Below are 23484 nucleotides of genomic sequence, written 5' to 3'. Positions count from 1 at the left end.
CTCCCGTGCGGCGGTGCGCTGCAGTTGGATGTTGTGTTTTAAGTTGTCAGAGCTCATCTTCGCTGGGATGTGGCGTTTGCTTTTGTTCCACCGCTATCACAGAATGACATCTGGCTCCTAATTCACATCGTCCCTTTAAGCCTTTTAATGAAGAACCACAGCTTTGTTTAGCACCATTTCTTTCCCTTTTACCATTTTTTAATCTTTCGAATCATTTAGGGTCAAACCCCGGAGGATTTGAACATTTGAGCCAGTAAATTCATCATAGTTAAAATATTTAAAAGGACTTTTGTTTATCTAAAGAATTGATAGCAGCGATGGCAGTTTATCATAAAAGCAGAGCACGGAATGATTCTGAATCTCACAAAGCTCCTTGTCTGAACTCGGAGCTGGAGAGTTCCCGGTGTCAGTCGACCCGCCCTGGGCCACAGGAGGCTGCTCCCTGGACATGACTCTGTCTCTGCTGCTTATCTAAGCCACAGACGCGTGGTCCCATTGGCAACTTCCCCATCTTGATATTCTTAATCTTAAACACAAATATTGCAAGATTTATGATTTGAAAGGAGTTTATGTGCAGTTAAAAGCCTGTGTTTCAAGCATAGACTGTATATGTACAACTTTATAGAGATAAAAAGAGCTTTATACAGACTATGATGTATCAGTGTTTTAAATTATAATTATATGAGCCACATGTTAAAACAAGTATGTGAACAATAGACTGTATAAAGAAGAGTTTATACAGAGTGAGTGCAGTCTGTGACCTAATGGAGGGTAAGTCCTGTCACTAATTATATCATTTGAGTTCTGTTGATGTTGATTTAGTCGCTGCTCTGTTATAGAGCACTAAACTGTATTATTGATATAGTAAATGTCTTTCCGCTCTGTAAAACAAAATAAAGGCTGGCGTCAGCGTCCCTTTTTCCCAGACTGCATCTTTACAACTGGAAACTCAAACTGTTCCTCGAGTTAAAACATTTCAAACTTTAGTGTCCTAGTTTTTAAGTAAGTAAACTTTAATTATATTGCTCTTTTCCATCCATCCATTTTCTTCTGCTTATCTGGAGCCGAGTCGCGGGGGCAGGAGTCTGAGCAGGGACTCCCAGACTTCCCTCACCCCAGACCCTTCCTCCAGCTCCTCCGGGTCTCCTTCCGGTGGGACATGCCCGGAATGTCTCCCCAGGGATATATAACGCTTTAAAAATCAAAAAGTGCTTCACAGAGAGCGGGCACAGCAAACAGACAACAGAAAGTCAAACAGAGTCGGAGGATTCAGTCAACCAAAAGCTTTTATAAACAGAAAAAGCAGCTGGTTTTGTAAAAGAATCCACAGAGTCAACCACACGGAGAGGAAGGGGCGGGGCATTACATCATTTTGGGGCCACAGCCTGAAAAGACACGTCTCCAGAGTTTTAAACCTGGAGGAGCGGAGGAAAGCGTCCAGAGGAGGAAGGAGTTAAAGGACCAGGATGTGGGGTCATAAACTGTATAAAAAAGTGGACTAAGTGAGCATGACGTTAGCTCCAGCCAAACGAAGCTCATCGAGGCTAGCGCAGTTATAGCGGCGAATTTGGAGCAACAAAAGAGCCAATCAGGAGCGAGGCTGTTGAAGGTAACGCCCCTTAACCTCCCACATCGCTGGTTTGGCAGGGAGCGGCCGCTTAGCAACGCTGTCAATCAAACCTGTTGCTAACGCTAGCGGGAGAGACCTCGGGGAAAGAAGACGCCTGATTTGTCTGTTATTAATGTTCATTTCTTGATTTACAGACACAATAGTGAAATAAAAACACCAGGATCACGTAGAGGGTTAATACGAACATTTAAGACCAAAATGACGAGTGTAGAGTCGAGTCGATGAGCACTTCCTGTTTGTAACGCGGCAGCTAGCAGGTTAGCTATGTCCGTTTATATATACAGTCTATGTGTGAGGCGTTCTGGGGAGGTTTTAGTTTAATTTGACGTAAATAACCCATAAAGTTCACATTTTTTCACAGGTTTATTGAGTACAGTGCTCTTCTAAATCAAAACGTTAAGAAGGCTCGTGATCTTTGAAAACCGTCTGATAAAAAATAAACCAAATTCAAGCGGGAATATGTATTTTTGGCAGAGTTCGCAGGTATTTTGTTCTTCTCAAAGGCAGAAGCGATTTCACCCGTCACTTACAACGAAACGGTTCCAAAACAAATCACGTCTTTAAAGGCACACGATCATTTCCGCACGGCTTCATACATGTATTTCCGCTACGTTGTTGTTCGTCACGGCGGGAGAAGGTTTGCTCTTCAGACCTTCCGTGGCGCATCGCGACGTCTCCACCAGCAGTAACTTGGGCATACACAACGCCAGGAGGATCGTCTTGTACTCTTTCCTGAAGTTTTGGTTCAGCAGACCGTATATGATGGCGTTGAGGCAGCTGTTGAAATACGCCATGAAGTAACTCGTGACGAAGAGCCACTCGGGTATGAGCGGCGCCACTTTACCCGGGTTCATCGCCACCGCCAGGCCTATGAGGTTGAGCGGCGCCCAGCAAACGGCGAACAGCACAAACACCATGAACATCGTCAGGAAATTCTTTACGTCGCTGGGTTTCGGTTTCGTCCTTTGTTCCGGTTTGACTCTGTGTTTGACTTTGATCACGAGAACCCAGATCCGCATGTAGCAATACGACACGACGAGTAACGGGATCAGGAAGTGGATTATGACGACGGACATGGTGTAGTACGAGCTCACGGTTTGGGCGAAGGTGCAGGAGTAGACGCGCGGGTCGTACTGCAGCGAGCCCACGAAGAAGTTGGGCACCGTGGCGACGCAGGTGAGGAGCCAGGTGAGCCCCAGGTAGACGCAGGTGTTCCTCAGGCTGTACAGACGATCGTAGTGGAGGCTGTGGCAGATGTAGCAGTAGCGGTTGATGGCGATGGCCGTGATGTTGAAAATCGACCCGATAACGCTCAGCCCCATGACGAAACCGCTGGCCTGGCAGTGGAAATCCCCCATGGTCCAGTCATTGTTGAAGATCGCGGTGAGGACGAGCGGATACGGGTACAGCGCCACCACCAGGTCGGCCACGGACAGGCTCACGACGAAGATGTTGCCTGTAGAAAAAACAACACGAAAAAAAACACTCGTTAAGAACCAAAAACATGACTTACGTAGGTCTCGGATGAGCAGAAACAGAACTCCTCGATTCGCCAAGCGCTTGAGGGTGGATTTCCAAAAATAAAACAAGGCAGTGTAAGTATGACTGCGTCCTTGAATCGCAAAATAAGAACGTCTTTGTGCGCTGCGAAGGTAATTTAATGAGCTGTCTTTTTCAGCCCGACTAAAAAATGAACCTCTGGGTTATGACCCTTTAAAACAGTTATAAAACCATTACACTTTTTTTTGCGGATGTTACGGATAAGTTACGGATTCTGTGGGTTTTTGCGTCCTCATTTCTTTAAACGGGAGTAATAACGGCAGATGTTCAGGTCGGTTTTGTACGGTGGATTCTGCCCAAAGCTTCACTCATCTCTTTACTACAGTTTGTCGTGATGTTTTTCATTGACTGGGGTCGGCGTCGCCTCCAGCTCTGATCGTTTTGTAGATAAAGTCTCTAATAAGACTCAGATTTAATATTCTGTTCAGATTTATTTAAACGCGTGTTATTACTGCCCAGGATTCACTGAAGGACGTTGTAGTATTTTCCGCAACTTCAGTTTAAGTAGTAAAGTACTGCACTTACATAGATTTTTTATGTACTTATACTTTACTTCAGTACAGTTTACAGTGGATACTTTTACTTTTACTTCAGTACATTTCAGAGCAGTATCTGTACTTTCTACTTCACTACGTTTTTGAACAGGACTGAAAAGTAAAAAGTACTTTTCATCTGATTTTTTGAGGGGTTATTTTTATGTTCGTGACTAAAGTTTTCAAGTTTAAGCTTCGAATTTGAGCAAAAACGAAAATAAACACACGAAATTCATGACAAAAATTAACAAATTGACACGTATTGTTGCTGTTGAACAAAATATGAATCATTTTAAATTAATATCTCTACATTTACACTTAACAAATGAACAAGATTGTGTGAAATACTTTTACGTTTTACTCTTAAGATGCATTTAGGTAATTTAATAATTTTAATTAAATAATAATAATAATAATAATTTTACTTAAGTAGACTTTTTCATGTGATACTTTTATTTCAGTATTTTTGTTTTTTTGTATTTAATTTATTTTAGTTTGTTGTTTTTTTTTAAGTACTTTTACTTAAGTAACATTTTACCTCTGTATCTGTACTTTTACTTAAGTATCAATATTGAGTACTTCATCCATCTCTGTTGAATTTAAAAACAGATGATGAGGGGAAGGTTATCCAATTATTCATTCAAAGAAAAAGGAAAAAGGAAGAAGGGAAAAGAGAAAATGGGAGAAAGGAAAGGAGGAAAAAAGGAAGAAAGGAAAAAAATAAATAAATAAAAGAGAATGAATGTCAAAACTAGTATAAACTTCATAACTAAACTCACTCATTCATTCATTTTACCTGCGAAAATAATAAAACATTAAAATAAATAAACAGATTTTTTAAATACTTTGTCTTTTATCAAAGCACTTTCCTTAATGTTTTATGACGTTTTATATAAAGATTTAAAAAGAGGCAGGGCTGGGAAATTAACTGAATTAATTTGATTTGTGGTTCTAATAATCGAGATTCTGCAAAATTACAAAAATGTGACAACGAGGAGTTTATGAAACAGTTTATTTCTGACTTTCTTACTTTGCCGAGCAGCTTTTTGTCCAAAACGTGTCATTCTAACTTAAAATATTACAGTTAGATCACATGTTTATGTTTATAATTACATGTCTGTACAAATGTAAGTGGAGCCAGTTTACTTTTTTTTTTTTTCACAGGATTATGATAAAAATAAAAATGTAAAGAGCGCCCCCTGTTTGAAAGACGAGTCCCTGCTCAGACTTTGATTAAAATGGATTGAAATCATAATCATTTTTATTTTTTGGCTCTATCGTCCAGCTGTAAAAAGAGGAATATGAGTCGTGTAAACTGATACAAAACAAGACAAGTATGTGTTTTTAGAGAAAGTCATGAAAATCTTTACTTACAGTGTTTTATATAATTTGTACTTTGTCATATAAACTGGTGTATGAGATGGACAGTAGTTTGTACTTTTAGAAATTCCATAACACAGCCAACAGGCGGGGTTTAAGAAAAAGTACCAAGTTATGACCTAAATGTGCGTGTTGAAAAATGAACTAATAACTATAATAACTTCATCTGTTTTTTTTAGCACAGAAGAGTTTTTTGTCTTTGCTTTGGCAGCTAATTTGTCTCTTATTAATGTTCATATCTTGAGTTAAGGACATAATTAGCGCAAATAAAAACCCCATATTCACTTCCTGACTAGCACGTTAGCTATGTCTGTTTGTATATACAGTCGATGGAGAAAACACATACTTATTATATAAACAATAACAGATCCCTTTATCGCTCAATTTGAACCAAAGTCTTCCTGTTTGCCTCTTGGGGTTTTTCAAAGTGTCACTGGGACTCTTCAGACGCCGTGAATCATAGAAAACCACATCTGATAAGAGACCAGTGCCGCTCTGGGTCAGGGCAAAGGCAATAGATCAGATCATGTGTCAGATCGAGCGGAAGATACGAAGAACATGCAGCAGAGACTAAAAAGACTCTTTCTCAGAACTTTGAGGACTGTGCTCCTTCAAAATAAAATGTGAGTCAAACGTGGGATGGTTTTCAAATTAAATTAAAGCTAAAGAATGACTGAACAAACATTTCAAACATGAAGTGAATCCACCAGTCTATATAGGACACATGAGCAGTCTATATAGGACACATGAGCGGTCTGTATAGGACACATGAGCGGTCCGTATAGGACACATGAGCGGTCCATATAGGACACATGAGCGGTCCATATAGGACACATGAGCGGTCTATATAGGACACATGACCTGTCTATATAGGACACATGAGTGGTCCATATAGGACACATGAGCGGTCTATATAGGACACATGAGCAGTCTATATAGGACACATGAGCAGTCTATATAGGACACATAAGCGGTCTATATAGGACACAGGAGCAGTCTATATAGGACACATGAGCAGTCTATATAGGACACAGGAGCGGTCTATATGGGACACATGAGCAGTCTATATGGGACACATGAGCGGTCTATATAGGACACATGAGCAGTCTATATGGGACACATGAGCAGTCTATATAGGACACATGACCTGTCTATATAGGACACATGACCAGTCTATATAGGACACAGGAGCAGTCTATATAGGACACAGGAGCAGTCTATATAGGACACATAAATACTGAGTTCTCACGCACCATTACCTCATTCCTTTGTCAGATTTGAACAGAAAACGAGTTAAAATGTGACCGTAGGTTTCATGTTGCTATAACATAAACACGTTGACGAGCGCTTTCTTGCACAGCTGAGTCAACACTGATGATTGACAGGTCCGATAGCAGCGGATTTGAAACACATGTTGGCTGTCCATCCTGCGTGTTCAAGGCTTTTCTTAATCCACCCATAGAGGTCCGGGCTGTGTAGCAACCGAGCTAATTTTAATATCATCTTCCAAACTTACATCAGCACATTTCAACGAACAGTCGCCGCTCTTTAGTCGTGCCAGTTACATTTGTTTTAATTTTTGCTGTATTACACAAAACTGATTCTTGTAGCTTTAAGTCATGTTCTAATGCTGTTTCCTCTTCAAAAACAGACCTCATGAGTTGTGTTTTGTTTCTGTCACACTTTATTATTAGTCTGTAACATCTCCAAAGCTCAAACTGCTCCATTCCACCTTGTGATGTCATGAAGTGGTAGTTTTTGGGGTAGTTAACAGCTCATTTTACCTTTAGTTCAGTACAGATTGAACTAGAATTCCAGGGCTGAAATGATCCAAATGACTCTAGAAATGAAGGTGTGTGGAGTTTAAAAACACAGTGGAGCACTTCCTGTATCACCACATGATGACATCACAAGGTGGAACAGAGCGTTTTCAGTTTGAGAAAAGAACGCAGCCTAAATATGCAGGTTTATTTGTGCGTTAAACATGTGCGAATCTGCGAAACAAAACACAAAATAGGTTAGTTTGGGCCGTTGAAACTCTAAAATGTCTTGTTTTTGGATTTGAAAATGTCCGTCCGTGTTGCAGAGATAAAAATAAAAGCGTGTGTTCCTGGTCATGGGGTTGGCTCTGTGGGTAAATCTGTCACATTGTGTTTGTGATGCTTGCTCAGTGGGTGCAGGCCTCTGACTTCTGCCTAACCTCCTGCAGCTCTGCGCTTCCCCCCACCCCCGCCGCGATCAGGACAAGCCCCGCCCCCGGTCCCACAGTCCCCCGTCTCCCGTTATTGTCCGGAGGATGAGGTAGGTGCTAAAACGCTACAGGTGCGAGTCAGTGCTGTGAAATGTCCAGAGCTCTCAGGGCCTTTGCGTAACTGCCTTCAAATCGTAAAACTCTGGATGAACTCGTACTGTAGAAAGAAGCGAGCGTGACGTCAACCGCGGCGTTCGGCTCCGGTCAAATGAAGCTAATCGAGGCTAGCGGTTATAGCGATGAATTCGGAGCTGAGTTGCATGTTTGGAAATCCGACTGCGAACATCATAGCAACCAAAGAGCCAATCAGGAGCGAGGATGTTGAAGTTAACGCCCCTTTCTGCGAGCACCACTGGTTTAGCAGAGAGCGGGTGCTTAGCAACGCTGTCAATCAAACCTGTTGCTAACGCTAGCGAGGGAAAGACGGCACCTGATTTGTCTGTTATTAACGTTCAGATTTTGAATTTCACTGTTTCTGATCTGTTCTTCACACATGTTTAACGCACAAACAAACCTGCAGATTTAGGCTGCGTTCTTCTCTCAAAATGAAAACACTCTGTTCCACCTTGTGATGTCATCATGTGGTGATACAGGAAGTGCTCCACTGTGTTTTTAAACTCCACACACCTTCATTTCTAGAATCATTTGGATCATTTCAGCTCTGGAAAAACTGCAACTCTTCGACTGAACTAAAGGTAAAAGGAGGAGGAGTTCACTTGACAACTATCACTTCATGACATCACAAGGTGGAACAGAGCGTTTTGAGCTTTGGAGATGTAGACAGACGAATAATAAAGGAATGAAACGAAACAAAACACAACCCCAGGTCTGTTTTTGAGGAGGAATCAGTATTAGAACATGACTTAAATTTCAAAAGAGTCAATTTCGTGTAATACCTAAGTTAAAGGTGTAGGACCTTTAACTTGAAACCGTTTTAATCGTTTTATCGCATAATGTTCATATCTTGATTTACGGACGCAATAGTGAAATAAAAACCACAGGATCATGTAGAGGGTTAATACGAACATTTAAGAGCAAAATGAGTCTGACAGCGGCAGGTACAGAGAGAGGAGACAGTTTAAAAAATAAATAATAATAAATAAATAAATAAACTCAAAATAACAAAAAAAAACCCAAAAAAACCCTAAAACTAAAAGAAAAACAACAACTAAAAATAACAAAAAAAACCACATTAAAATAACAAAAAAAACTATTAAACTCAAACTCAAAATAACTTAAAAAAAGTAAATAAACTTAAAAAATCAACTAAAAATAACAAAAAATAAATAAATAAACTTAAAAAATCAACTTAAAATAACAAAAAAAAGATTTAAAAAAGCATTAAAATAACAAAAAACAAGCAAAATCTCAAAATAACAAAAAAAAAGTAAATAAACTTAAAAAATAAACTCAAAATAACTAAAAAATAACTAAAAAACATAAAAATAACAAAAAACAAGTAAAAACTAAAAATAACTACAAAAAAGTAAATAAACTTAAAAAATAAACTCAAAATAACAAAAAATGATTTAAAAAATCCCTTAAAAAAAAAAAAACAAGCAAAAAAAAACAAAAAAAAAACGGAAATAAACTTAAAAAATAAACTCAAAATAACAAAAAATGATTTAAAAAATCCCTTAAAAAAAACATTAAAATAACAAAAAACAAGAAAAAAAAAAAAAAAAAAAAAAAAGGAAATAAACTTAAAAAATTAACTCAAAATTAAAAAAAAAGAACCCCTGGATCATGTAGAGCGAGTTAATACGAGCATTTAAGACCAAAACGATGAGTCTGACAGCAGCAGGTACAGAGAGAGGACACGGTTGAAGCACATGCTCACTTCTTATTTATAACACGGTGGCTAGCAGGTTAGCTACGTCCATTTATATAAACAGTCTCTGGATAAACCGCAGCCCTGAGGTTTACTTTCCTCTTACAGTTACATCACGTCTCATCACATTTTATTTCAACTCAAAATGACCAAAACATGAACGTCCCAACAGCTGAAAACACGGCGGCGCGTCCCAACCTGAACTCCCCGCTGCGTCGGCCTTAACTCTGTGACACATTACCACCGCAGCGAACATGAGCGCGCTGTTTCGAGCCAGAACTTCTATTAGATTAAATCATTTTGAGCGATTAACTCTGGTTTAATGTTACATGTGCTTAAAAAACTCTGATGTTTACAGACGAGGAACTGCAAAAGAACTGCCCCGAAACATTTAAACGGACAATTTTACACTGTTTTCTGATGTTTTCTGATGTTTTTTGATGTTGTTCATTCAGTTGTTTCTGTTTAACTGAATTCAGCTCAAAACTTGATCAAAATCACAATGACAACACCTCAAAATCTGCGCAAAATACTTTTACTTTTTACTCTTTAAGTACATTTTTAAACAGGTACTTTAATACTTTTACTTAAGTTGAATTTTTTATGTGATACTTTTATTTTATTTATTTATTTATTTTGCTCCTGTATCTGTATTTTTTTACTTAAGTACCAAAACAAATACTTCTTCCAAAACTGACAAAATAAAGTGCAGTATATTATTAGTATTAAACTGCAGTACTAAAGTATATTTTTTTAAGTATCTGTACTTTACTTTAGCGCATTTCACAGTGGATACTTTTTACTTTTACTTCACTACATTTGAGAGCAGTATTTGTACTTCACACATGTTTAATGCACAAACAAACAAACAAAAGTTCTTCTTCTCTCAAACTGAAATCACTCCGTTCCACCTTGTGATGTCATCGTGTGGTGATACAGGAAGTGCTCCGCTGTGTTTTTAAACTCCACACACCTTCATTTCTAGAATCATTTGGATCATTTCAGCTCCTGGAAAAAACTGTAAATCTTCAACCGAACTAAAGGTAAAAAGAAGCTGTTCACTTGAAAACTACCACTTGATGACATCACAAGGTGGAACGGAGCGTTTTTGAGGTTTGGAGATGTCACAGACGAATGATAAAGGAATGAAACGAAACAAAAACACAACTCCAGGTCTGTTTTTGACGAGGTAACGTCATTAAAACATGACTTAAACCTCACAAGAGTCCGTTTTGCGTAGTACAGGACCTTTAACTCGAAACCGTTTTAATCGTTTTATCGCACTTTGGATTAGTTTCTATTTTTATTCGTACTTTCTGACTTTGAGTTCACTAATGTGCCCCGGCTCACTCTTCTTCTGCTTCAGTTCAAAACGCAGAAGGTGGTTTTGCTTTGATCGTGTTCGAGATGTTTTTCCCACAAATTCAATTTTTGATTCTGAATTTTGTTCTAAAATTAAATCGCGTCACATTTTTCACCGAAGTCACACTGAAAATGAGCAAATAGTCTGTTAAGAGGGATTGAGACGTGTGACCAGGGAACAAAGTACAAGGAGTAAAGTACTGCATTTAAGTAGGTATCTGTACTTTTTTGTCTGAGACCTGCTGAAAAGTCTGAGAGTTTATTTTTAACACTTTCATAATTTAAAAAAAGCAAAAATATACAAATAAAAACAGATTCAGCTCAAATCTTTATCAAAATCACAACGACAACACCTCAAAATGTACACAAAATACTTTTACTTTTTACTCTTTAAGTACATTTTTAAACAGGTACTTTAATACTTTTACTTAAGTAGATTTTCTCATGTGATACTTTTATTTCAGTAGTATCTGTATCTGTACTTTTACTGAAGTAACAAAACAAATACTTTTTTCCAAAACTGAAAAAACAAAGTGCAGTATGTTATTATTATTAAAGTGCTGTACTTAAGTATAATTTTTAGGTATTTGTACTTTACTTCAGTTCATTTTACAGTGGATACTTTTACTTTTACTTCAGTACATTTGAGAGCAGTATCTGTACTTTCTACTCCACTATATTTTTGAACAGGACTGAAAAGTAAAAGTATTTTTCTGTCTTGGACCTGCTGAAAAGTCTGAAGTTTTATTTTTATCGTTACAGTTTGAGCGACAGTGGCTCAGTTGGTAGAGCATTTCTCCACTGATCTGAAGGTTGCGGGTTTGAATCCCGCTCTCGATGTAAAGCGATGAATAAAAATGTGACCGTGTACAATTTATCGAACAAAATCTGCATGAAATACTTTAACTTTTTACTCTTTAAGTACATTTTTAAACAGGTACTTTAATACATTTACTTAAGTAGATTTTTTCATGTGATACTTTTATTTCAGTAGTATCTGTATCTGTACTTTTACTTAAGTAACAAAACAAATACTTTTTTCCAAAACTGAAAAAAGAAAGTGCAGTATGTTATTAGTATTAAAGTGCTGTACTTAAGTATAATTTTTAGGTATCTGTACTTTACTTTAGTTCATTTTACAGTGGATACTTTTTACTTTTACTTCAGTACATTTGAGAGCAGTATCTGTACTTTCTACTCCACTACATTTTTGAACAGGACTGAAAAGTAAAAGTATTTTTTCTTATAGTTTGAGACCTGCTGAAAAGTCTGAGGGTTTATTTTTAACACGTTTATAATTAAAAAATATATATATATACAAATAAAAACAGATTCAGCTCAAATTTGTATCAAAATCACAACGACAACACCTCAAAATCTGCACAAAATACTTAAACTTTTTACTCTTTAAGTACATTTTTAAACAGGTACTTTAATACTTTGTGATACTTGTATTTTTTGCCCTGGTCTCTGCACTTTTACTTAAGTAACACAGTCGTATACTCGAGTACCAGCCCTGTGTATTTCTCACATACAGGTCAGTCACTCTCAGCCCGCGGACAAGAATAGAGTCGTGTTTCTTCCATCTTAAAGCTCTATTATTATCCCCCGCACTGATGCATGCTGGGAGCTGAGAGCCGGGAGCTGAGAGCCGGGAGCTGATTGGACGCTGGCTCCTTCTTTTGTCCGTTATCTGGACAGACACAACGGTTTCAGTTTGAGTTTTTGTTCAGTGGAGCAGAGGAGCAGAGTGAAGAAGTACTCAGCTTTGGTACTGAAGTAAAAGTACAGATACAGAGGTAAAACGTTAAGTAAAAGTATCACATGGAAACATCTACTCAAGTAAAAGTATTTCACACATTTGTTAAAGTGTTAAATGTAGGGATTTCTCATGAATTTTGTGTATTTATTTTTGTTTTTCTCAAATTTGAAGCTTAAATTTGAATACTTTAGTCACGAACATGGTAAAAATAACCCCTCAAATCATATGAAAAGTACTTTTACTTTTCAGTCCTGTTTAGAAATGTATTAGAGTAGAAAGTACAGATACTGCTTTCAAACGTACTGAAGTAAAAGTAAAAAGTATCCACTGTAAAATGTACTTAAAGGGCCGCAATACGCTGTTTTTCACACATGTCTAACACACAAACCTGCATATTTAGGCTGAGTTCTTCTTTTCTCAAACTGAAAACGCTCTGTTCCACCTTGTGATGTCATCATGTGATACAGGAAGTGCTCCGCTGTGTTTTTAAACTCCACACACCTTCATTTCTATAATCATTTGGATCATTTCAGCTCCTGGAGTTGCCACTTATCTCGACTGAACTAAAAGTAAAAGGATCTGTTAACTTAAAAAAACAACAAAAAACTACCACTTGATGACATCACAAGGTGGAACAGAGCATTTTGAGCTTTGGAGATGTCACAGACTCATAATAAAGTGTTACTGAATGAAACAAAACACAACTCCAGGTCTGTTTTTGAGGAGGAAACAGCATCAGAACACGACTTAAAACTACAAGAGTCAGTTTTGTGTAATATCAGACCTTTAAGTGAAGTACAGATACCTCAAAATTCGACTTAAGTACAGTACTTTTACTACTTTTACTCCACACACACGTAATCTGAACTCCTCATCATAAGTCATGTATGCCGGCTTAGTTGAGAAGCAGGAGACAAAGCCAATTCTCAGCCAATTCTCGGAGGCTCACGCAGACGCAGCGGGGCTAATGTGTCGACCTGGAAACAACGCGGCAACGTGGCGTGAATCAAAACAACCTGATCTCACGCCTCGGACCAAATCAGACGCTGATGGAGACAGTCATCCCGCTCATGTTATGGCATATCTGTGGAGAGTTTATGGACGAGACTTGAACTGTCACGACGGATTTGGTTTTAAATGATACAAAAATGGAAATTCATCAGTGATTTGTGGGTTTTATAAGTTGAATTCTGAGCGTAAAGTGCAGGATTTCATTTGATTTTTCAGAGAATGGAAAAAAAAAGAAGATTGTTTTAGTTTGAATGACGCACAAAACAAATGTCACCGTCGTTTTGAGGAATCGGGTCAGTTCATTCGCCGTTTCATTTGGTTTTTAACGATGATGGAAGAAGGACTCAATTTTTTCTTATTTAAGTAAAAATACAAATACCAGAGGAAGAAAAAAAATACTCACATAAAAGTAAAAGTATCACATGGAATAATCTACTTAAGTAAAAGTTGTAAAGTACTGGTTTAAAAAGCAAAAAGTAAAAGCATTTTGTGCATATTTTGAGGGTTTTTTTAAGCTTCAAATGTTGTGATTTTGATAGAAATTTGCGCAAAATTTTGTGCAACAGAAACTATAGAATTTTTTTTATTATTATTATTATTATTATTATTATTATTATTGTTATTATTTATTTTATTTATTTATTTATTTATTTATTTTTTGTATTATATATGGGTTAAAAATAAACCCTCAGACTTTTCAGCAGCTCTCAAACTATAATAAAAAATACTTTTACTTTTCAGTCCTGTTCAAAAATGTAGTGGAGTAGAAAGTACAGATACTGCGTCTACTGCGTGTATCGAGTATTTGAGAATGTGACTTTAACTGTTCCATAGAGACATATTTAAATGAAGGGGGTGGGTGTAGAATGTAACTGTCTTGAACGGGGCCAAACTGAGTGAAATAAGGGGGATTGTGGGTAATGAATGGAATGTGTAATATTTTGTATCGTGCAATAATGTGAACTGTGCAATGAATGAAATGTGCAATTTTAACTTGACCCTTTTGTGACCCCAGCCCCTGGAACAACAGATGGAAATGACCCTTTGGCTTTAATCTGGGTGTTTACATTTATGTTGAACCATGTTTGTTCATGAACATGCACTGTCCCAGTCAAATAAATAAATAAATAAATAAATAAATAAATAAATAAATAAATAAATAAATAAATAAATAAATAAATAAATAAATAAATAAATAAATAAATAAATAAATAAATACATAAATACATAAATACATAAATAAATACATAAATAAATAAATGTAATTAAGTAAAAGTAAAAGTATCCCCTTTAAAATAAAATTTAAAAAAAAGTACTGATACCTAAAATGTGTACTTAAGGACAGTACTTTACTACTTGTACTTTTTTATCTTCGGTCACCGTCATTTCAGAGTTTAGTGTCATGATTGGCCCCAAACGTTTAAATTACCAAAGATTAAAAAGAGTAATACAGTAGTTTATATTGTGATATACAAGTATATATATATAAATATATAAAACATAAAAAAATGCAGAAATGTAACTTTTTTAACCCTTTGCTAACCTTCTTTTTTATGCATTTATTTTCATTATATTTTTTATTTTATTTTTAAATTGTCAGATATTAAAAACAGTTTATACAAATATATCAGAATATTAAAAAAATAATAAAAAACGCAGAAATGTAACTATTTTAACCCTTTGCTAAGCCTCTTTTTTATGCATTTATTTGTATTTTATTTTGTATTTTATTTTGAAATGGTCAAAGATTAAAAACAGTTTATCAGTTTGTCAGTGTATTAAAAATGTAATTATTTTAACCCTTTATTCGTCCTCTTTTCTATGCATTTTTTTCTGACCTGTTGAAACCTGCCGTGATCCGTTCAAACTTAAAAACTCCAGACCTGCCGTGTCCGAGTCCTCCGCGGTGTTTGAAACGAGCGTGTAATCTCCCTGTGTCTCCTCACTTAGCGTGTTAAACGTCACGAGCGGTGGCGTTGTCGGGGGCAGCTGACATGGTTAGCGCGGTGTGCTAAGTGACGTCCCCTGTGGATCGAGCCGTCACTTCAGATCTGCTCTGTCTCTGTGTCCACTGGCTCCATAAACCCCCCTCTGGACTCTTTTGGTTTTTTTGTAGCCAAAGTGAATTCTGCCGCGGTTTTAGTCGCAAAAGCACAGCGGACATCGTCTCTTCTTCTCTTCCATCTGTCGTTCTTCGTAGTTTCTTTGAAAGACGCTCTCGGACTCGTGAAGGGAGTTTATAACTGTATTTTTAGTTTGGTTTAATGTGGACGAAGTGAGTCTGACGTCATCCACAGCGTTCAGCTCCAGTGAAATGATGCTAATCGAGGCTAGCACTTATAGCGGCTAATCTGGAGCCGAGTTTCATGTTTGGAATTCTGACTGCAGGTATCACAGCAACCAAAGAGCCAATCAGGAGCGACTCTGTTGAAGGTAACGCCCCTTCCTGCCCACATCGCTGGTTTAGCAGGGAGCAGCCGCTTAGCAACGCTGTCAATCAAACCTGTTGCTAACGCTAGCGGGATCGACCTCAGGGAAAAGACGTCGCCTGATTCGTCTGTTATTAATGTTCATATCTTGATTTACAGACACAATCACGAAATAAAAAACCCTAGAATCATGTAGAGGGTTAATACGAACATTTAAGACCACTTCCTGTTTGAAACGCGGTAGCTAGCATGTTAGCTATGTCCATTTAAATAAACAATCTATGGTTTAAACCCTAATATCTGTTGTTATATGAGTCGATATCATGGTTTTATTGATCGTAGTCGCCCAGAAAGTCTCATAATGTTTGAACTTTTATTCACACAAAGTTGTTCTGTTGTTACTTGAGAGATTATTAGGAGCTACATGACACATTTGGATCAGTTTTGTCTCATTTTATTTTTGTTTAAAGGAAATAAATGCTGTTTTCAGTCTATCTCTGGTATCGGTTGTACTTGTACTTAAAGGTCCTGACTTTTCTGAGCTTTAGACCCTGTTATAATGTTATTTCCTCGTCAAAAACAGACCTGGAGTTGTGTTTTGTTTCATTCACACATGTTTGAGTAACACTTTATCAATCAAGTGTGTGGAGCGGAGCTGTTCTGTCGTCTATTTTTTCCATGATTTTAGTGGCAAAAAGTACAAAAAACAAACAAACGTAATCGAACTCTAGAGGAATTCTGGGAGTTTTGACACCAACTTTAGTGTGTCACCCAAAGGGACAGAACTAAAAACATGAATGTGAAGGACATTTCTGCTGTTAAAGTGCTTTGTTTCCAAATAAGAGGAAAAGCACATGATAAATTGAGAACATTTAGTATCATCACAGTGAGCACAGAGTTTAAAAGTCTGATATTACACAAAACTGACTGTGGTGAGATTTGAGCCATGTCAGAATGTGTTTGTTTCACTCACACATGTTTGAGTAAAACTTTTTTATTAGAATGTAACATCTGCAAAGCTCAAAGCTCTGATTTAGACCTGGTTTAGACCTGGTTTAGACCTGGTTTAGTCCTGGTTTAGTCCTGGTTTAGTCCTGGTTTAGTCCTGGTTTAGACCTGGTTTAGACCTGGTTTAGTCCTGGTTTAGACCTGGTTTAGACCTGGTTTAGACCTGGTTTAGTCCTGGTTTAGACCTGGTTTAGTCCTGGTTTAGACCTGGTTTAGTCCTGGTTTAGTCCTGGTTTAGTCCTGGTTTAGTCCTGGTTTAGACCTGGTTTAGACCTGGTTTAGACCTGGTTTAGTCCTGGTTTAGACCTGGTTTAGACCTGGTTTAGTCCTGGTTTAGACCTGGTTTAGCCCTGGTTTAGACCTGGTTTAGTCCTGGTTTAGACCTGGTTTAGTCCTGGTTTAGTCCTGGTTTAGACCTGGTTTAGTCCTGCTTTAGTCCTGGTTTAGTCCTGGTTTAGTCCTGGTTTAGTCCTGGTTTAGACCTGGTTTAGACCTGGTTTAGTCCTGGTTTAGTCCTGGTTTAGTCCTGGTTTAGCCCTGGTTTAGCTCTGGTTTAGACCTGGTTTAGTCCTGGTTTAGCCCTGGTTTAGCTCTGGTTTAGACCTGGTTTAGACCTGGTTTAGTCCTGGTTTAGTCCTGGTTTAGTCCTGGTTTAGTCCTGGTTTAGCCCTGGTTTAGCTCTGGTTTAGACCTGGTTTAGTCCTGGTTTAGCCCTGGTTTAGCTCTGGTTTAGACCTGGTTTAGTCCTGGTTTAGACCTGGTTTAGTCCTGCTTTAGTTCTGCTTTAGTCCTGGTTTAGTCCTGCTTTAGTCCTGCTTTAGTTCTGCTTTAGTCCTGGTTTAGTCCTGCTTTAGTTCTGCTTTAGTCCTGGTTTAGTCCTGGTTTAGTCCTGCTTTAGTCCTGGTTTAGTCCTGGTTTAGTCCTGGTTTAGTCCTGCTTTAGTCCTGGTTTAGTCCTGGTTTAGTCCTGGTTTAGTCCTGGTTTAGTCCTGCTTTAGTCCTGGTTTAGTCCTGGTTTAGTCCTGGTTAAGTCCTGCTTTAGTCCTGGTTTAGTCCTGGTTTAGTCCTGGTTTAGTCCTGGTTTAGTCCTGGTTTAGTCCTGGTTTAGTCCTGCTTCAGTCCTAAGAGGCGACAGCTGTTGTGACTTTTTACAAAAACTAATTGAATTGAATGTTTGAGTAACACTTTATTATTCATCTGTAACATCTCCAAAGCTCTAAACGCTCTGTTCCACCTTGTGATGTCATGAAGTGGTAGTTTTCAAGTTAACAATCACTTTTTTACCTTTAGTTCAGTCGAGATGAGTGACAACTCCAGAGGCTGAAATGATCCAAATGATTCTAGAAATGAAGGTGTGTGGAGTTTAAAAACACAGCGGAGCACTTCCTGTATCACATGATGACATCACAAGGTGGAACTCGGCCTAAATCTGCAGGGTTTGTGTGTTAAACGTGTGAATGAAACAAAAAAAACACAACTCCAGGTCTGTTTGTGACGATTAAACAACATTATAACACAGATGTATGAGTAGCGTACGTGCCCTTTAAAGCTGTAGCATCGTAATAACCCCGGGATAGCGTGTTAGCATCATCGCATGTTATGTATTATTCCCACGAAAACAGGCGTGTAAATGTTTTCGGGAGGGGTGAGCGGGGAAACCAGCCAACAACATAAAAACTCATCAAAACCATCTCCGGGAAAAGTCTCTGGCGCGGCCGTCGTTAGCCCACATTAGCGCAGACGTAACGAAAGACGCGCTCCTGCATCTGTCACATTTGTATAATAACACCGCCATTACCTAATCCGTCTCGTACACGCCACACGGGCATTTTCACACGCATAACTCTGTGTAAATAACGTCGGCGTAAACAGTGAAGGGATTGTGCGCGGGCTAACCGAAGTAACGATATCACGACGCCGCGTAAACGCAGCCGCGATATAAGATTATACGTTTGTTTTGATCCGTTGTTCTCGTGCGATTACACCGACGCGACCGGCTCCGACCAGAGACTCCGCCGTCCAATTACCCTTCTTGTTTGGAACCAGCCAACTGTGTCGTTATTCTGTTGTCAAATTAGCGTCCGGGCTCGTAAACTTCATCTTTTTGTATCGCTGAAGTGCTCTGGGCGCATTAGGTGTATTACGTAACGTGTTTGAGGTTGAGCCCGCACGCCAAAACACGGGAGGGCCTGTTTCCCCGCGGCTCTTGTGTTCTCTCATTAACGTCACGTCTATACTTTGGTCCAAAATGGCTGCCGGGACCCGTACGTTTATAATGAGGCAGAAAACTGTAACTCCAGAAGAATGAAAAGACCTGATTCATTCACGTCTTTGTTCCCCGTCGATGTTTTGACACAGCCCCGCGGTACGCCAGCTACTTTTCACACACGGGACACACTCAAGGATTTACACGACGCACTTTAGTCGACACAATGGACACAGTGAGGGAGTATTTATGTTTTATTACTTCTTCGAGATATTTTAAATCGTTTCACACTTTGGCGCATAAACGACAGTGAAGAAGAAGAAGTAAAAGTACAAATACAAGAGGAAAAATACTGAAATAAAAGAATCTACTTAAGTAAAAGTTTAAAAATGTACTTAAAGAGTAAAAAGTTAAAGTATTTTGCACAGTTTTTGAGTAGTTTTGATGATGATGATGATGATTTTTTTTTCAACAGAAACAATTGAATCCATTGTTTTTTTCTATCTGTTTTTCATTTGTTTGTTTTTGTTTTGTTCAAATTATGACTGTGTTAAAAACAAACCCTCAGACTTTTCAGCAGGTCTCACACAACGATAAAAAATACTTTTACTTTTCAGTCCAGTTCAAAAATGTAGTGGAGTAGAAAGTACAGATACTGCTCTCAAATGTAGTACTACTTTTACTTCATTACATTCAATTATGTTTTTTAAAATCACAGCAGACATAAAGTCGCCTGAGTTGTGTCTAAACTCTGTGTTTACCTCAGGTGTGGCCATGTTTAATTCTGATGTGTAATTTACGACTGAAGTAAAGTAAATCACCAAAGAGTCTTGGAAATAGAAAATATCTCCATCCAGAGCAGAGCAGCTCGAGGAAACACCGAGACACTCAGTGTCCCATCAGCCCCTGGTCCACAAGGACAAACTGCACAGGCTTCTGTACAACTCATGTCCCTGTACACTCTGCATACTCTGTGTACTCTGTGTACAACTCATGTCCCTGTACACTCTGTGTACTCTGTGTACTCTGTGTACAACTCATGTCCCTGTACACTCTGCATACTCTGTGTACTCTGTATACTGCACGTGCCTCTGTGTACTCTGTATACTCTGTATACTGCACGTGCCTCTGTGTACTCTGTATACTGCACGTGCCTCTGTGTACTCTGTATACTGCACGTGCCTCTGTGTACTCTGTATACTCTGTATACTGCACATGCCTCTGTGTACTCTGTATACTCTGTATACTGCACGTGCCTCTGTGTACTCTGTATACTCTGTATACTGCATGTGCCTCTGTGTACCTCACTCCTCTGTTTGTCTTTGGTGAGTGTCCAGAGCTTTTATCATCATCAGATCATCTTCATGAGCTCATTTAAATTAGTATTGCGTGACAGAGTCACAGAGTCACAGAGTGAAAGAGTGATAGAGTCACAGAGTGACAGAGTGACAGTGACAGAGTGACAGAGTGATAGAGTGACAGAGTGATAGAGTGATAGAGTAACAGAGTCACAGAGTGACAGAGTGATAGAGTAACAGAGTAACAGAGTGACAGAGTCACAGAGTGACAGAGTGACAGTGACAGAGTGACAGAGTGACAGAGTAACAGAGTCACAGAGTGACAGAGTGACAGAGTAACAGAGTCACAGAGTGACAGAGTGACAGAGTGACAGTGACAGAGTGACAGAGTAACAGAGTGATAGAGTAACAGAGTCACAGAGTGACAGAGTGATAGAGTGATAGAGTAACAGAGTCACAGAGTGACAGAGTGATAGAGTGACAGAGTGATAGAGTCACAGAGTGACAGTGACAGTGACAGAGTGACAGAGTAACAGAGTCACAGAGTGACAGAGTGATAGAGTGACAGAGTGATAGAGTGACAGAGTGATAGAGTGACAGAGTGACAGAGTCACAGAGTGACAGAGTGACAGAGTGTAACATCAGTGAGACTCCAGTGTGACTTCACCTGAGGATGTGAGAGCCTCAGTGTGAGTCTCACCTTGGAGCTGCAGGACACAGATGATGCACTGAGTTTGATTTATCTGGAGATGAAGAAGCAAAGAGACGAGCACGAGCCACAGGGAAGTCTGATTATTTATGAAGAAGAAAGAAGGAGAGGAGCAGAGAGAGGAGCAGAGAGAGGAGAGAAGCAGACAGAGGAGCAGACAGAGAAGCAGACAGAGGAGCAGACAGAGGAGCAGACAGAGGAGCAGACAGAGGAGCAGACAGAGGAGCAGACAGAGGAGCAGAGCACAGTTCTGTGCTCCTGCAGTTGATCAGTGTCACTTTCATGGGCCACACTGAATATTGTGCATTACATAATTGGAAACGTGATAAAAGTGACAAGCAGCGTCTGGAGAAACAGACTGGAGACTCTGGGACATGTCTGGAGACTCTGGGACATGTCTGGAGACTCTGGGACATGTCTGGAGACTTTAGGACATGTCTGGAGACTCTGAGACATGTCTTTATGCCGCGAGCAGCAGGGACATGAGCAGGACATGAGTCTTTATGATCCACACACTATGAGCTCAACAGGGTTTATTTATTACAACAGAATTAAAGCTTCAAAACTCATCAGAGCGTTTTATTTGATCTTAATCATGTCCTGGCTGCGTTTCCTCTGAGTTTCCTCTGAGTTGTGTCTATGATTCAAACTGATTCTCACGTTTAATCTGATTTAACCTGATGCGTAAAAGCCGCGGGACAAACACAAACATTCAAGTCAAATCACCTGAAGCGTCATTTTCTGAAGTGAAAACGGTGGATAAAAGTCAAGGTCGCGTGTCTTACCTGCATTCCTGAGCTTCTTGTTCCTGTACACGGACAGAATGACCAGCACGTTGCCCAGGATGTCGACCACGATGGTGAAGATCAGCACGCTGGCCAGCGCAGTGGACAGTCCGGCAGAGGCGCGCAGCCCGCGGTCACTCGACTGGTTTTGGAAGGACACAGCAGAACTGTTCACAGACTCGTCTATTACATCCTTCACTAGTAAATCCATGTCCCCTCAGGGTCCAGCTGCCATAGTTGCGGACCATAAGACTCCATACGCCCCTGAGAATCCCCCAGGGGCCCACGGGAACTTCTCAGGGGACTCCTCCGACGGGACCTGGACTTGGAGCGTGTTCGTCGAGCTCAGATGAAATGGAGATGTTCAGGCTCGTGTTTCGCTGCAGTTTGACCTCTGGATCTGCTCCTGAGCTCCATTCTGCCCGGGCGCCCCTCTGTGCGCGCTCTGTGCGTAATGGAAAAGGCACCGGACACAAGGCACGCGCGCAGAGCTGTGGCACTGGGGCGCGCGGAGTTTATCTGAGCCTCATCATCACAGTTTAAATCAATCTGTCCACTTTTGGTTTTAGTGTAAGTTTGTTTTCTGACTTAAGTCTAAACTACGAGGCGGTGTCTGTGGACTCTTCATTTGGCTCATTCATTTTCTCATTTTCTCAGCCTCTTTAAACTCTGAGGAGACAGCGCCGTCCTGTGCCCGGACTGAAGAGACACGAGGAGAGAAATGAGCCGAACAGAAGATGAGTCTGATGTTTGGACTGTCCACACTTTCACCTCACACTTTAAGGACTTAGGGTTTTATCTTTTGACATGTCCAGACCTTTGACCCACCGGAATCATCTCAAACTCTGCTGATTTTTCTTTGAGTGGAGCAAGTGAAAACTGAGTGTGGGGTGAACTCTGCTCCAAGTAAAACAGTCAGTGAAGAATATTTAACACGTATTTAGTCACAGAACACTGAATCTCTGCATTAAAATGTGTTTGGTGATGTGCTCTGATACACGGGCCCATCAGAGTACTGCGTTACTAATACTAATACTAATAACTGATACTTACATGGAGTTGCACTGAAATTCTAGAGCAGGAGTCTCAAACTTGCGGCCCGGGGGACAGTTGCGGCCCACGAGGTGATATTTTGTGGCCCGCGGGACAATATGAAAGTTTAATGTTAGCGTGGCGTTACCGTGTTTTGCGTGTGGAAGGTAAACCCCAAACACACGTGTCACTCGCGCTGTAGAATCCACAAGAATCGACGTATTTCCTCGTGTACGTGGAAAACAGCGATGTCTTTTGAGATTTTAACAAAGCTTTTTTGTGAAATACCAGATAATTTGAGTTCGAGACCCGTGGCCTGGAGTAAAGACGTAACATAGGATTTAAACACAGGTTGATGTTTGTTTCACTGTTTGTTGTGCGTTTTTATCACCACACGGAGAAGAAAAACCACACCTGAGTCACCACAAGAGCTGCGTTTTATATTTTTCTCGTGAATATGGTTTAGTTTGAGCCTAAACTGTGAGATCACGCACTGCAATGTATTCGATTTTAGTAACTGTAACTATAACTGTACTCTAAATACCACTAAATGTGAGAGTATCAGTACTTCCCCACACTGTGATCCTCCTCTCTCATGTGTTGGTCGGGTTCACTGTGAGTTTATCGAGCCCGTTTGTGGGACAAGACACTTAACCCGCCTCCGCCCCCAGTGTCTGCGCACGCTGGTGTACGAATGT

General features: G+C 39.5%; 1 protein-coding gene across 1 annotated transcript; it reads right to left on the bottom strand.

The window, feature by feature from the left end:
* Nucleotides 1-1974: 1974 nt before the first annotated feature.
* LOC117377598 (melatonin receptor type 1C-like) lies at nt 1975-22232 on the bottom strand. Its single transcript, XM_033974049.2, has 2 exons — nt 21755-22232; nt 1975-3086 (listed from the first exon to the last, which is right to left on the bottom strand). Exons 1-2 carry the CDS (start codon nt 21963-21965, stop codon nt 2221-2223), a joined length of 1077 nt encoding a protein of 358 aa, XP_033829940.1. The 5' UTR covers nt 21966-22232; the 3' UTR covers nt 1975-2220.
* Nucleotides 22233-23484: the final 1252 nt, after the last annotated feature.

This window comes from Periophthalmus magnuspinnatus, chromosome 10, assembly GCF_009829125.3.
Source record: "Periophthalmus magnuspinnatus isolate fPerMag1 chromosome 10, fPerMag1.2.pri, whole genome shotgun sequence".
In the NCBI taxonomy this organism is placed as follows: Eukaryota; Metazoa; Chordata; class Actinopteri; order Gobiiformes; family Gobiidae; genus Periophthalmus; species Periophthalmus magnuspinnatus.
The sequence above is the reverse complement of the archived record's forward strand: the minus strand, read 5'-3'. Positions and strand labels throughout refer to the sequence as shown.